The sequence below is a fragment of the Choloepus didactylus genome, chromosome 5 (assembly GCF_015220235.1).
Source record: "Choloepus didactylus isolate mChoDid1 chromosome 5, mChoDid1.pri, whole genome shotgun sequence".
NCBI classification, from domain to species: domain Eukaryota; kingdom Metazoa; phylum Chordata; class Mammalia; order Pilosa; family Megalonychidae; genus Choloepus; species Choloepus didactylus.
The window spans coordinates 87,138,119-87,154,088 of record NC_051311.1 but is presented as its reverse complement, the minus strand read 5'-3'; the positions used below and the strand labels follow the sequence as shown (position 1 = coordinate 87,154,088).

Here is a 15,970-nt window from a genome sequence, read left to right as displayed (position 1 = left end):
TGGTGGACAGTTTCAATGAAACATTTAAAGAGCATATTGTGTGTTCTTGCCGTTCATCATCAACTTATTAAATGCAACAATGTTACATTTAACCCCAAAATGAAGAATATTCCTTTTTCTTTTTTAAGTTGACTGTATTCTTTTAAAAATGTCAGTGTCACAAAAGACAGGGCATGGGGGCTGGGGTGAGATTGGAGGTTGGGGAGGCTGAGGAACTATCCCAGATTAAAGAAAATCAAAGGAACATGACGAATAAATGCAGTATATGATCTGGACTGGATCCTGGAGTACAAGAAAAAATTGTGAGAGGGGGCAAGATTGAGGCAGAGAGAGGTATGAATTTAGTTAGTCCTCTAGAATAACTAATAAACAACCAGGAACAACTAGTAAATACTCTGGAACAACGGCTGGGGGACAACTGTGACTGTCCACACATCGTACACCAGCATGGAATGGGTGGAATGGCTGAGATCGCAGCATGAAAGCTATAAGTAAAAACTGCAAAACCATGCCAGGAGCCCCCTCCCCTGATGGCAGGCTGAGCTGAAAGACCTCGCTGTGGAAGAAAGCAGCAGTCCCAGAGCAAGTGAATATAGCTTAACCTAGCTCCAACTGGGGTTTTAATTAACAAATGTGGACTGCTGAATACAAGCTACAAACATAGGCAAACCCCTAACAAGCAGCAAAGTACCCTGAGGTCGCTCCCAGTGGACAGGAAGTGGGACTGACTGAAAAAAAGAAAAAAATACAGAGGCTTTTGGAGACCATTGACCTTAGAGAGCTGGAGGATGCCTGTGTCCCAGAAAGGGAGCCCAGCAGACCAGTTGCTGTCTCAGGCTGACAGGTGAAACTGAGGGGCCGTGGACTGTCTCTGAAAAGGAGCTTTCTTTCCCTTTTTTTTTTCCCCCTCTCAATCTGATTGGCTCAGTGGAGAAAGCTTCAGCCATTTTCACTTCACAGCACTCTGACCCAGACAGGGGTGGAGTTAACAGAGAGTCAGAGAGACAAAGGAGTAATTCAGAACTCAGACCTCAGAGCCTGGGGGGAAACAATCAAACCAGAAACAACCTGAGCTGAGAACTAAAGGGACCACACCTCTTTACACCAGTCAGGAGGAACAGGCTGACAGGCGCCACCTGCTGGGCAACTTCGGAAAAGCACAGCAGCTAGAGGCCACACAGGGGTGTCTGTCAATCTTCTAAGACACACCCTCAGAGAAGCCTGGTACTGAATATATAGCCTCCTTCCGAGACCTGAGCCCATTCTGGCCTGGGAAAATCTGATTGGGGTAACCAAGGAAACCAGATACCTAGACAGCAGAAAACTACAAATCGCACTAGGAAAAACAAAGATATGGCCCAGTCAAAGGAACAAACTTAAACTTCAGCTGAGATCCAGGAATTGAAACAACTAATGCTAAATCAATTCAATAAGTTTAGGAAAGATAAGGCAAAAGAGATGAAGGGTATAAAGAAAACACTGGGTGAACATAAGGAAGAAATAGAAAGTTTGAAAAAACCACTGGCAGAATCTATGGAAATGAGAGGCATAACACAAGAGATGAAAAACACAATGGAGACATACAACAGCTGATTTCAAGAGGCAGAAGAAAACACTCAGGAACTGGAGAACAAGACACCTTTTACACACAAAAGAACAGATAGGGAAAAGAGTGGAAAGATATGAGCAACATCTCAGGGAAATGGACAACATGAAGCACATGAATGTACATGTCATGGGGCGTGGGGTCCCAGGAGGAGAAGAGAAGGGAAAAGGGGCAGAAGCAATAATGGAGGAAATAATCACTGAAAATTTCCCATAAAATTACAGATCCAAGAAGTGCAGCATACCCCAAACAGAATAGATCTGAATAGACCTACACCAAGGAACTTAATAATCAGATTATCAAACATCAAAGACGAAGAGAGAATCCTGAAAGCAAGAGAAAAGCGATCCATCACATACAAAGAAGCTTGATAAGACTAGTGTGGATTTCTCAGTAGAAACCATGGAGGCAAGAAGGAAGTGGTGTGATATATTTAAGATACTGAAAGAGAAAAACCACCAACCTAGAATCCTATATCCAGCAAAATGTCCTTCAAATATGAGGGAGAGTTTAAAATATTCCCTGGAAAAAAAGACATATGAGAGAGTTTGTGAACAAGGTACCTGCTCTACAGGAAATACTACAGTGATCACTACAGACAGATAGGAAAAGACAGGAGTGAGAGGTTTGGAACACAATTTTGGATGATGGTAGCACAATAATGTAAGTACATGGAACAAACATGACTGAGTATGGTTGAAGAGGAAGGTTGGGGCATGTGTGACACCAAAGGGAAAGAGGGAAAATAAAGACTGGGACTGTATAACTTAGTGAAACCTAGACTGCACAACAATTGTAATAAAATGTACAAATAAGTTTTTACATGAGGGAGAACAAATGAATGTCAACCTTGCAAGGTGTTAAAAATAGGGTGGTATTGGAGAAAAAAATACAGTCAATGCAAACTAGAGACTATAGTTAACAGAAACATTGTATTATGCTTCCTTTAATGTAACAAAGGCAATGTACCAAAGCTAAATGCCTATAAGAGGGGGATATAAGGGAGGGGTATGGGACTCTTGGCATTGGTGATGTTGTTTGACTTTTATTTTACTTTAATTTTATCTTTTGTTGCTTTTTAGCTGTCATTTTTTTCTCTTTTCTTTTTCTTTTGTCTCTCTACCTTCTTTGACTCTCCCTCTTTCTTTGTGGAAGAAATGGAAATGTTCTTATATAGATAGTAGTGGTGGTGGTGAATGCATAACTTCATGATTATACAGGGAACCATTTACTTAGGACAGAATGTATGGTGTGTGAACAAAACCTTCTTTAAAAAAAAATGGGTGCAAAGGAGAGGCTAGGCCTCCCTATAATTGTGCCTAAGAGCCTCCTCCCGAATGCCTCTTTGTTGCTCAGATGTGGCCCTCTCTCTCTAGCTAAGCCAACTTGAAAGTTGAAATCACTGCCCTCCCCTCTATGTGGGATCAGACACCCAGGGGAGTGAATCTCCCTGGCAACGTGGAATATGACTCCCGGGGAGGAATGTAGACCTGGCATCGTGGGACGGAGAACATCTTCTTGACCAAAAGGGGGATGTGAAAGGAAATGAAATAAGCTTCAGTGGCAGAGAGATTCCAAAAGGAGCCGAGAGGTCACTCTGGTGGGCACTCTTACGCACAATTTAGACAACCCTTTTTAGGTTCTAAAGAATTGGGGTAGCTGGTGGTGGATACCTGAAACTATCAAACTACAACCCAGAACCCATGAATCTCGAGGACAATTGTATAAAAATGTAGCTTATGTGGGGTGACAATGGGATTGGGAAAGCCATAAGGACCACACTCCACTTTGTCTAGTTTATGGATGGATGAGTAGAAAAATAGGGGAAGGAAACAAACAGACAAAGGTACCCAGTGTTCTTTTTTACTTCAATTGCTCTTTTTCACTCTAATTATTATTCTTTTTATTTTTGTGTGTGTGCTAATGAAGGTGTCAGGGATTGATTTAGGTGATGAATGTACAACTATGTAATGGTACTGTGAACAATCGAATGTACGATTTGTTTTGTATGACTGCGTGGTATGTGAATATATATCAATAAAATGAAGATTAAAAAAATGGGATGATGGAGAAAGCTTGAGTGCATTATATTGAATGGAATAAGTCAGACACATAAGGACAAAAATTGTATGGTCTCACTGATATGAACTAAATATAATATGTAAACTCATAGACTTGAAATATGGGTTCCCAGAATATAGAATGAGGCTAAAGAATGGGGAGTGGTTGCTTATTAAGAGCAGAATGTTTAACTACGTTGAACTTAAGCATTTGGAAATGGACAGAGGTGACGGTAGCACATTATTGTGAGAATGACTAACAGTGCTGAATGGTATGTGAATGTGGTAGAAAGGGGAAGTTTAGAGTCACATATGTCACCAGAAGGAAAGCTGGAGGTTAAAATTTGGGAATGTATAAAACAGTGAATCTTGTATGGACAATGTCTGTGACTGACTGTACAAGTATTAGAAATCTCTTTAATGAACTAGAACAAATGTATGACAGTATAACTAGAAGCTAATAATAGAAGGGTATATAGGGAAAAAGTATTGCAAACTATGTACTACAGTTAGTAGTATTTTAACATTCTTTCATCAGCAGAACAAATATACTATACCAATACTATGAGTCAAGAATGGAGGGGGAGTGGTTGGGGGTATGGGAAGATTTGAGTTTTCTTTTTTATTTTCATTTCTTTTCTGAAGTAATGAAAATATTCAGAAAATTGAAAAAACATGTGATGAATGCACAATATATGGTGATACCATGAACAATTGATTTTACACTTTGGATGACTGTATGGTATATGAATAATCTCAAATAAAATTGAATTTTTAAAAAATGCTAAAAAGAACATTACTGGGACAGTTACCAAAATTATAATACAGATGGTAGATTAGACAAAAAGTATTGATGTTAAATGTCCTGAATTTCTTTGTTCTTAGGAAATACACAATCAACTATTAAAGAATAAAGGAGCATGGTGTCTGCAATTGATTCTCAAATGGTTCAAGAACATAAATAAGTGTGTGTGTGTGTGCGCGCGCGCAGAGAGAGTAAAATAAGTGTAGCACAATTTTAACAGTTGGTGAATTTGAGTAAAGGTTACAAAGGAGTTCTCTATTTTTTCAACTTTCCTATTAATTTGAAATTATTGCAAAATAAAAAAGAAATCTGTTTGATGTTTTCTAGCCCTTTCTAAGGCACAAAACGATGTGATGACAATGAAGATGCAATCAGAAAGACTTTCAAAAGAATACGACCGACTCCTGAAAGAACACTCAGAACTTCAGGTGGGTGATAGGACTTTAATTTATAAAATAATAATTACCTAATTCAAATATTTGGGTTATTCACCCTTCCCATATCAAGACAAAGTACTTAACCTGGTTTTGTTATATGACCAAAGAAGCCGAAGGTGATGATAGGAATTCACATGAAAATACAAGATAATAATCGTAATATAAAAAATTGTTGATATGCTAATTTATAGCATTCCAGTTTTGGTGAAATTTTCAGCAAAATAATTGAATCACTAAATGGCAGCATTGAAGAAGGGACTGGTTCTGGAAATTTTTAGTTTGCTGTTTGGAATGTTTGCCATATTCATGCTGAAATGAGGCCAAAGATTGAAGTCCCACATCACACTACTCTTTCTGTCCCAGTGTTTTAGACACTTTAGGACAAAACCTATGGCATTCAAATACATGATTTACCTCCAAAAGCAGTTTGGAAGATGGAAATGGAAAAAGCCAGACGTTTTTAAATCTCAGCTCCACTGGCTACAAATTCAGGGGCCATAAGGTTTCTTCCTCTTTCCCTCCAGTCCAGAAGTCAAGTTCCCAACACTCGTCCACATTGGGCTTTTCTTTCCCTCCCCTCTTCAACTGGCAGCCCATAACCTGAATTGATTTCCAGCCACACTTTGACCATGTCTGGGGAGAAGTGAGAGGGCACAGAGCACCCCTCATTCCAAGGTGAGTAGGAAATCATTCCGGCATCAGCCCTAACCCATTCTCCCCAGGATTGAGGGGGTGCTCTTCTTCTCTTAAGTTGGGCTGGTCCTTCTGGGCAGGCTCAGCCAATGTGAGGCACTAGTAGAAGACTGTGGAAAGCCAGTGTATTTCTTCTACTCTCTCTCTGCTTTGGGTAGTGGTCTGGTTTGCTAATGCTGCCATTATGCAAAATACCTGAAATGGATTGGTTTTTATAAAGAGGATTAATTCAGTTACAAATTTACAGTTCTAAGGCCATAAAACTGCCCAAACAAAGGCATCAACAAGAGGAAACCTTCACTGAAGAAAGGCCAATGACATCTGCAACACCTCTGTTAGCTGGGAAGGCACATGGCCAGCATCTGGTGGTCCTTTGCTCCCGGGTTGTGTTGCCTTCAGCTTCTGATTCCAGTGACTTTCTCTCTAAGCATCTTAGAGTCCTCCTTAGCTTCTCCAGGGCAAACTCAGGGCTTCATCTCTTAGCTTCTCCAAATGTTCTTCTGTCCGCATCTCCAAAATGTCTAAGCATCAGTAAGCATCTGGGTCTTGTGTCGGCTATTAGCTTCTCTTTTAAATACTCCAGCAAACTAATCAAGACTCACATGAATGGGCAGGGACACACCTCCATGGAAATAATTTAATCAAAAGTGTCATCCACAGTTGAGTGAGTCATATCTCCTTGGAAACACTCAATTGAAAGATTCCACCCTAATCAAAAGAGTAATAAATCTGCCCCCACAAGATTGCATTAAAGAATATGGCTTTTAGGGGGTCATAATATATCAAAACCAGCACAGGTGGCATCTTCAGCACCAGCTATATCATATTCATGGCTTCAGTTCCTAGCCTCCATGGTCCCAAATCTCACTGAGCAGAACCACCAAGATTCCAGTTTTCACTTGGTGGCCATGGCTACTGGCTCCATAATACCATCTCCTTCCTTATCCTTCCAGTCCAAGGAGTAGTGGTGGTTTTTTGTTGTTGCTAATCCCTTAGGTCTTAGGTACTTCACTACCCTATTTCATGTGCCTACTCTCCTATCACCTGTAAAACCAGCCTTCTATAATAAATTGTTTGAAGAAAAAAAAAATCTCAACTAAGTAGTTTACCAATTTTGTAACTCTTCGGTGAATTATTTTACATCCATGCACCTTGGCTTCTTCATTACTTTAATGAGGATTATAATACCTTCCACAGAGATTCCTATGAGCATTAAGCAAGATCCTGTGCCAGAAGTCACTTTAAAATATTTTAAACAGGAAAATTTCTATATAATCATAAGATGCTATTAGTTATATCCATTGTGAGAACCTATATAAAGTTCTGAGATTCTCAGATTCAGTTCTGAGATTTCGGTGTTATTAAAAGAGAACCATTTTCTTAAAAGCGACTCTTAACACTTTGATGTTCACCTTCTGAACCTACTTGGTAGCTGTAGACCATCTATGGTAAAAAGCTGTATCAAATAGTTCTTAATGAGTTTTACTTCTCTTGTCAAGCCTAACATAGTAATTGAATTATATCCTAAGGTTCTTTGGGAAGCTTATTAGCATTTTCAAATTTCCGTAGTTGATGTACCTTATATAGAGTAATGATGAACTAAAGGATTATTAAAATATGAAGGAAACACAGAGATAAAAGCTGATTTCTTTACTGTAAAGAAATCTTACTTTACATCTTTCAAACCCATTTCGATTTCCCCATTTGTTCCCCTCCCTGTTGTAGGCAATAAATGTTTATTAGAAAACAGTTCCTTCAAATTATGTAGTGTTTACCTTTCCTTGTTTGCCCTGGCTCTCTTCTACAAAAGACAAAGCAAAACTAATTAGAGATTATTAGGAGTAAAAAAAACCCATCAGTACCTACCAGTTTTAAATTTCATTTTGGAGTACACCCTTCACTTAAGGGATTTACCTATAATAACAGCTTTGATTTTTATCTAAAGTGGTAAGATACGTATAAACATGTAAAAGTGATACCTTGTCACTCAAAATCACCTCCTCCAATCCCATCATCTTATTTGGTTGCTTAAAGTTGATATTATTAAAGTTGCTCTGAAAGCATTAATTCCCAGCCTGAACAAGAGGTTGATGAACTCCCTGTGTACAAGCAGTAACATTTTGCAACTCTGTTTTAGGAGATTCTTTTTCTTGCTGAAGGCATTTGCCTTCTTAATTTAAATGATCTCTTAAAGTTACTTTCTATTCCATTTTTCTCCAGTCTTAGATGATGTATTTTAGTTATCTTTATTATATGATCAACAAAGAGTATAATTTGAGAAGCCAGTTCTATTGACAAATATCTGAAAGAGAAAAATGCCTTCTCATCTATTTTAGTTGCTTCCCTTCACTCTTTCTTTTTTTTTAACTTTTTGTGTTAATATACCTTCAAACTTACAGAACATTTACAAAATAATACAAACCCCATACAGAGAACTCCAACATACCCCTACCCCCAGACACCCAGATCCACCAATTTTAACATTTCACCACATTTGTTGTATCATTCTGTCCATCAGTCCACCCATCTTCTATCCATTTTCTGAACACTTGAGTGTCGTTTGGTATACTTCATGTTGCTTGAACACTTAATACTGCCATATACATTTCCTAAGAACAAGTATATTCATTTATGTAACCAGCTTAAGTACAATTATCCAGTTCAAGAAATTTAACATTGATATAAAGCTTACAGTTCGCATTCCAGTTTTTTATATTTCCCAATAATGTCTTTTGAGCCTGTTCTCCTCCCTTGCTAGATTCCATCCAGATTCATATATTGCATTTAATTATCATTGTCTCTTTAATTGTCCTTCCTTCCTTTCTCCATCCCCCTCCCCACCCCACCCCCTTTCTTTCTTATTGTGGGAACATATATACAACAAAACTCCCATCTCAACCACTCTCATGCATACCATTCAGTTGGAATAATCGTACCCACTATTGTTGTACTCTCACCACCTTTCATTACTGCAACTTTCCAGTCTCCCCATACCAAAACCATATACCCATTATGTAATAATTCCCCATTCCTCCCTGCCCCCCCCCACCCCTGGAAACCTGTACTCTAGTATATGTTTCTATGAGCTTACCTATTCTCCAGTATTTTCTTTGTAGTTACCATGAGGCTTAAATTTAACTTCCTAAATCTATAATAATTTTGTTTGTTTGATACCAACTTAACTTCAATGGTATACACAAACTATGTTCCTATTCCCCACCATCCCTCAACCTTTATGTAGCTCTTGTCACAGATTACATGTTTGTACATTATGAGTCCAAAACTGATTTCTCATTACATTTTATGCATTTGCCTTTTAGATCCTGTAGGAAGTAAAAAGTTGAGTTACAAACCAAAAATACAATGTACTAGCACTTACATTTACCCCTGCCGTTATCCTCACGTGTTATTTCTTTCTTTTGTGGCTTCTATCTACTGTGTACTATCCTTTCCTTTCCAGCTGCAGAACTCTCTTCAGCATCTCTCATAGGGTCAGTCTAGTGGTGACAAACTCTCTTAGCTTTTGTTTCTCTGGGAATGTCTTAAACTCTCCCTTATTTTTGAAAGACACTTTTACCAGATATAGAATTATTGGTTAGCAATTTTTTGCTTTCAACACTTTAAATATATCATCCCATTGCCTTCTCTTGCCTCCATGGTTTCCATTGAGAAATGTGCACTTAATCTTAGAGAGGCTCCCAGCTATTTGACACATTGCTTTTCTCATAAGGCTTTCAGAATTCTTCCTTTCTCTTGGCATTCAACAGTTTTATGATGATATGCCACTGTGTAGTTTGATGACAATATGTCATTGTGTGGATCTGTTTGGGTTTATCCTTTTTGGAGTTTGTTGCATGTCCTGGATGTGTATATACATGTCTTTTGTTAAATTTGGGAGGTTTTTAGCTATTATTTCCTTGAATATTCTCTCTGTCCCTTTCTCTCTCTCTTCTCTTTCTGGAACTCCCACTAGGTGTATGTTGGTACCCTTGATGGTGTACCACAGGTGCCTCAGACTCTGTTCACTTCATTTTTCTTTCTGCTTCTCAGACTGAATTATTTCAATTGTCTTGTCTTCAAGTTCTCTGATTCTTTCTTCTGCCAGCTCCAGTCTCCTGTTAAACCCTCCTAGGGAATTTTTAATTCCTGCTCTGTGGTCTTCAGTTGTGTTTGGTTCCTTTTCATATTTCCATAATTTCCATCTCTCTAGTGATACTCTCTCTGTGTTCTCTTTAGTTCTTTGTCCATGTTTTCCTTTAGCTCTTTGAGCATATTGAGGACCATTTCTTTAGTCTTTGTCTGGTATGTCCCATGTCTGGCCCTCATCATTGATGATTTCTAATGCTTTAATCTTCTTTTTGCCTGTACCATTGCTTCCTGTTTCTTTGTAGTTTTTTAAACTTTCATTGAAACCCAGACATTTGGATATTTTAATTTGTTATTGCTGGAATTTAGACTCTGAAGCATCTGTTCATTAAGCTTGTATCCAATTTGTATTGTGAAAGAGCTTTCCTTGATTGCCAGACACTAACAACAACAACAAAGAAGGATGGAAAGAAAACACCTTTCTCAGTCTTTGCATATTGACCTATACAGTTTCTTTCTTTCAGGGCGTATCCATACAATGAGTTAGGAAAATAATTCCAGGCTGAAGTGTAGGAGCCTCCCTGATCATTTTCCCTGATTCTTTCTGTCTCTTGTCTTGGGTATGCACAGATGGGCAAACCTAGGAATTCTACCTTTACATGGATACGAATATCCCCTCTTCCCTAGGAAACACTTTTCTTATGGTCCCAGGCACTGTATTGTCTGTCCACAGCCAACAAGCACTTGCCCCAGGCAGCACAACTTTAATGTTCTTCCACAGCAATCTGTAGGAGAGCTTAATGAGCCGACTTTACACACAGGGCAAGTTCCAGGACATTGAGTCCCTCAGGCCACCACCAGACAGATTGGGCCAGACCTACAAGCTCCCAGTATGTGCACAGGGGTCACTCTGCCTCCTCAGGAACTGGGACCAGCAACCTGCTCTGGGAACATGGGCCAGCTCCCTGCCAAGCTGCTGGGTGTGGGGAGGTGGGGGGCAGAGGGAGTACAGCCAAGATGCCATGAGGTCCTGCCACTTTTGAGTAGCCTTTTTCTTGATTCAGTGCTCACCCTGTTAAATCAGTTCCTTTAATTGTTCTCTGGAGCTTTGAGAAAGATGTTTCTACCAGTTCTTACTGGTTGTTCAAGGCTTCTGTGGGAGGATGGAGCCCTGAGGTATCTTACTTCACCATCTTGAATGGAGTGGGCACTTCCCTTCATTCTTTACTTCCCAGAATTCCTAATTGAGTTTGCCATGGGGGGATTTTAGCACTTTTGTTTTCCTGGTGTCCCTCATGAAGCCAAAGCAAGAAAGAACTTTTCTAGAAGGTGAAGTTTCCCCCTAGACATTTTTTCAAGCAAAACCCACAAATCTTGTAGTTTTTAAAATTTGAGACTTTCTCATTTGATCATTCTCAAAATTAATAACCATACACAGAAGAGACAATGTTTTTAAAAAGAAAAAGTCCTTGTCTTATCTATGAATCTTTTTTTTACTCTTTGGTATAACTACCTAAGGGATATTTTTTCTTACAGGTTCATTTAGGAAAAGGTAATAAGAAATGCCTCTGAATTTTATGGAAGAAGATTGTGATACACCGTGTCAAGATGATAAATTTGTTATCATGTTAGCCTTTAGGAAATTTAAAATTCAGTTCAGAAAAAAATGTACTATGACCAGCCAGTAATTTTTTTTAATGCCACAGATAGGCTGTATTGTAATGACATTATCAAAATATCTGATGATATTACAAATATATTTTAAAGTCTGTATCCCAGCTCTTAAGAAAAATATACACATGCTAAACACTGTATTTACACATTGATAGTAACACTGGTGTATAATGGCTGTTTACCAATAAAAGGAAAAATTTATTCTCCATTTACTTCCAAAATTAGATCTTTTAAGTTGCATGAAACCATTAATAACCTTAAAAGCTTTGATGAGTTTTAATTAATAATAATAATCTATTTAATCAGATGACAGTAGGGATGATGTATTTGAAAATAGTATTCAGGGTCAGCAAATTTGTTCACAGGGAGATTAAATAAGGATAAATGACCAGAATTAGCCACTCTATTTATAGAGAAGAGTCAGAAAGAATAAACAATAAAAACAATGACCTTAGTCTTTGCTTTTTTTAAGCCTGATGATACCATGGTGTAGTCTTACAAGACAGCTATATTGATAACTATATTTTTGTTAGTGTGCTTTTGCACCTGTTTTTTTGTTGCCATGTGTGTTAGCTCGTAATTAGTAAGTATTCTAACTTTTCAAGTTCATTTGGTAATAGGGTTTACAACTATTTAAATAATTCCCTTGCATTGAACGAAACTTACTTTTACAACAATGTGGAATTCTTGACTTAAAATAGTAATGTGTAACGTATCCAAAGAGAAGTGTTTCCATGACTATGAGAGTTATATTAATTATACAAAAATTACCTCAAATATACATATACTGGTGTCATGCAATTTCTCTGAGATGTTTCTATATTCTGAAAGCTAAATATTAAATATTAAATATTTTTTCATTCAAATATTCATTTAGAGTTTCCTTTCAAGGAAGATGGTAATGACTGAAATATTAATATAATTTAGGGTATTTCAGTGTTTGGATAGGATAATCATCTTCCTTGTCTCATAAAGACCTAAATATAAAAGAAAATGGAAAATAACTCCTGGAGTTTTTACTTTTTCTGGTTTTTGTTTCATCCTCTGTTATTATAATTTTAGCACCAACTTCATACATATTTAATATTTTTCATTGCCCAGTGGATGAAATGAGCAAGTGCATAAGAATTTTATTTCAGAGAAAAGTCAGGAGTTAGTGCTAGAAAACAGAGATGTAGGAGACATTTCACAGAAGTAAGAAATGGGAGTTATACCATATGGGCTGACAACACCATAAATAACAGGAAAGGGAGTACAGAAATAGGAGAGAACTGAAGGAATGACAGCTTAAACTATAGACATAGAAATACCAAAGTGAGCGCTACATGGGTAAATATATAGATACTGAAGATTTGGGATCTAGCCCACTGTATGGAAATCAAGTCTAATGACAGAGGAACATACAGAAAAGTAGAAAATGCACAGCTTTTTAATTGGCAAGACTAAAATCTAATCCCAGCTTCACCACTTACTTAGCCATGTGATCTTGAACAAGTCATTCAAACTTGCTGGGCCTCCGTTTGCTTTTCTTAAAAGTGGAAATAATAAAACCTACAGCAGTATTATATGAACTAAATAAGGTAACACATTGTTTCTCAAAGCCGTTCAGACTATACAGCAAGGATAAACTCCTGGTACTCTTTGAGAAACATGAGGATTTGAAAGATACCCAAAAAGACTTTAAAGTTTATATTTAAGAGACCTTAGACCTCAACTTTCTCAATTTTACAGATCTGTAACCTGAGGCACAAAAGTTTGAGGAATTTTCCCAAGGCAGCAGGGGAGTGAGATTCAGAGCCAGGATCTGCATCTAGAATTCAGGTGTCATGGTTCCCTAAATGTTACTGTAGTTTGTTTTTTTCAAATAAAAATTTTAATTTTTATTCTAGAAACACATATAGCCAAAAATACCCCTTTTAAGCACATTCAAATATGCGTTCACAATGTTATGGTTCCATCACCACTATTCAATTACCAAAACTTTTTCATTCTGAAGTCCCAAATAGAAACTCTATACCTTTTAAACCATAATTCTAGTGTTCATACACAGACTAGTTACAATTTTGCTAGACAAAAATATCACCATGTATTAGACAGGGTTTGAACCAAGGGCATTGGCTCAGACTCTGCACTTAAATACCACACCAAACTCTCAAGTTATGTTTGTTAGTTCTTCCTGTTACTCTCCTTGCTGGTGACAGTGTTCAGCAAATCTTATTATATAAAACATGTATTACATGGACTTTAGTTACATTGCATATTAAATTATGTTTCTTCCCATTGTCAGTAATGAATTCTTTAGGTCTTAGACTATATTCCAGATTCAAACACAGGAGTGTTATTTTTGTCTTCTTCCATCAGAGTCTTCTTGCAAATTTGCCTTGAGGTTCCTGACTCTAGAAAGTGACCCTTAAGTTCAGTTAAGCTTTGTAGAATTTGGCATGAATCATTTTTGTAGCTTGTCTGACTCCCTGCTGGGCCCCCATACTGTACCTGGATTCCCATCATATTCTTTTGGGCCTCTGTTTCAGATATTTTTGGTTGTCACAACTGGATTGGTGCTACTGGTAGGTAGAGGCCAGGGTTGCTGCTAAACATCCTACAATATGCAATATGGCCCCCCACCACAATTATTCATCCTAAAGTATCAGTAGTGCCACAGTTGAGAAGTTCTATAATACATGCTTGTGGCAGAGGGTATTAGTTGTCCCCCAATATCTACTTTTTCATTCTTCTCTGATAATAGACTCCCTGATTTTTAATAGACAGCTGCCAAGCATAAAATAATATTTTCCAGTCTCCCTGCACCTATGTGGAAATACATGAAAATGTTATGTAGTAGCTGCTTCTTTGTTTCTTCCTCCATCCTGCTGCTAGAAGTATAGATGCTGCCATTATGGATCATGAGACTGAGGTCATGCAAATTGGACCAACAAGATAGGAGACTGTGTCCCTTATACTAAGAGCACCATACCTGTCCTGACTTGCTGCTCAATAAATTCTTGAATAAATGAATGGCATTACATATGTTTAACACATTCTTGCTTCACTTCCCACAGATGAGTAAAAAGCCGTAAATATGTTTTTCCTATGCAGCACAAAACCAGCAGGCTTTTTTCTTATCTTTGCTACTTGTGGGGTCTCATCTCATCTTCCCTATCTTTTAAACTGGGATCTTGATAAAACTTAACATCCTCTACTTTCTCTGTACATTCAACCTTTTATTTTTAATGTAACTGTCACTAGTCCATCAACAACATGCAGTGTGCCCCCACAGTATCTAAGTATTTCACACTGTAAGACTTTACAAGAGAAGTAGGCTCCCTGGTCTCTCTGTCTTTCTTGTCTTTAGTATGTGACTCACACCACAAGAAAAGCAGCCACCACAAGCACAAAAGCATTCAGCAACATTATATATATATGCATGTAAATAATTTCTTGATGTATAATTGTGACAAAATTAGGAAAAGCCTAAGTTTCCTATAGGGTTTTGTTTTTGATGATTGGGTCTTTTCCTAAATTTGAGCTAAGAATGTGTTTGAAGTTTTGGCTTTGCCTCTAAAGCAGGTGGCTTGGTTAGCCAGGCTCCTTCAGAGAGTCTATTGCTCCTTCAGAAATCTTTGATCTCCCTGAAGCACTGCCCCCATACTAAAGCTTTCTTCCTCACTGTTCTAAGGGCTGCCAATTTCCAGATGCACAAATGACTTCTAGAGTGCCACTTCTCAGCCAAAGGATTCCTAAAATAGCCCTCCAAAGGGGTTTACTTCCTGGAAAAAATATTTTTAGTTGTTTTTTTCCCTTGAAACAAAATTGATACAATGTAAAATGTAGAAAATATTGACATTACAGACAAAAATTACAGTTAGCTGTCTGATTAATCTTCCTGTAATACACACATAAGTATTTACAAAAATGAGATTGTTCCATATAGATATATTCTGTTTTGTGACCTGCTTTCCACCCTGCCTCCATATAAATACTATTCTATAACAGAATTTTCCACAGGAGAGCCTGCATCAAATAAGGTATATAAACACCACCTGAGGGGTCAGGGTTTGTTCAAACTACACATATTCATATGCTACTACAACCATTGAGAATCACTGATGCAGACAACCAGTGTTAGTGATGGTATCATCCCATAACCATCAAGTATAAAGGGGCTGAAAAAGGGAATGAGACCCACTGTTCTTGACATTGTGTGTTTAACTTACCCCTACTGGATATTTCGTGAGGATCTTTATTGGAAGAAAATGTTCTGGGAGTGGTAGAGCATGGTGGTTAGATACAAGGACTGCCTGGGTTCAAGTCCCATCTCCTTTATTCATTAACTGTTCAACTTTGGGCAAGTTTCTTCATCTTTAAAATGATGATAATAAAACACCACCTCTTGGACTTCTTGAGAGGATTAAATGAATTAATACACATACAATTTTTTAATGGTTTCTGGTGGTAAACCACTCTGAACATTATCAAAAACTGGCACCCAATGGAAAATTGTCCCATATTTAAAAAAAAAAATCATCTGAAAGGAGAATTTATTAGTCTTTAAAATGGACCTCCTAGTTCAATGTAATGAAATTTACTTTGGTGGGACTGTTAGGCAATT

At 37.7% G+C, this 15,970-nt stretch overlaps 1 protein-coding gene across 6 annotated transcripts in view; it reads left to right on the top strand.

Moving 5' to 3' along the window:
• The window catches only part of BCAP29 (B cell receptor associated protein 29), an 87,261-nt gene extending 75,688 nt beyond the window's left edge, over window positions 1-11,573 (top strand). For 2 of the 6 annotated variants that reach the window (XR_005216989.1, XM_037836394.1), the window contains exons 7-8: window positions 4,799-4,899; window positions 11,224-11,573. Coding sequence is in view for 4 of the 6 variants with exons in the window: in XM_037836394.1 (XP_037692322.1) it covers window positions 4,799-4,899; window positions 11,224-11,259 (137 nt within the window). In the remaining 2 variants the exon portion in view is untranslated. Of the gene's footprint in view, window positions 1-4,798; window positions 4,900-5,432; window positions 5,794-11,223 lie in introns of those variants that run through there. The other 4 variants (XR_005216990.1, XM_037836393.1, XM_037836392.1 and 1 more) reach the window with 4 other exon arrangements.
• Window positions 11,574-15,970: the final 4,397 nt, after the last annotated feature.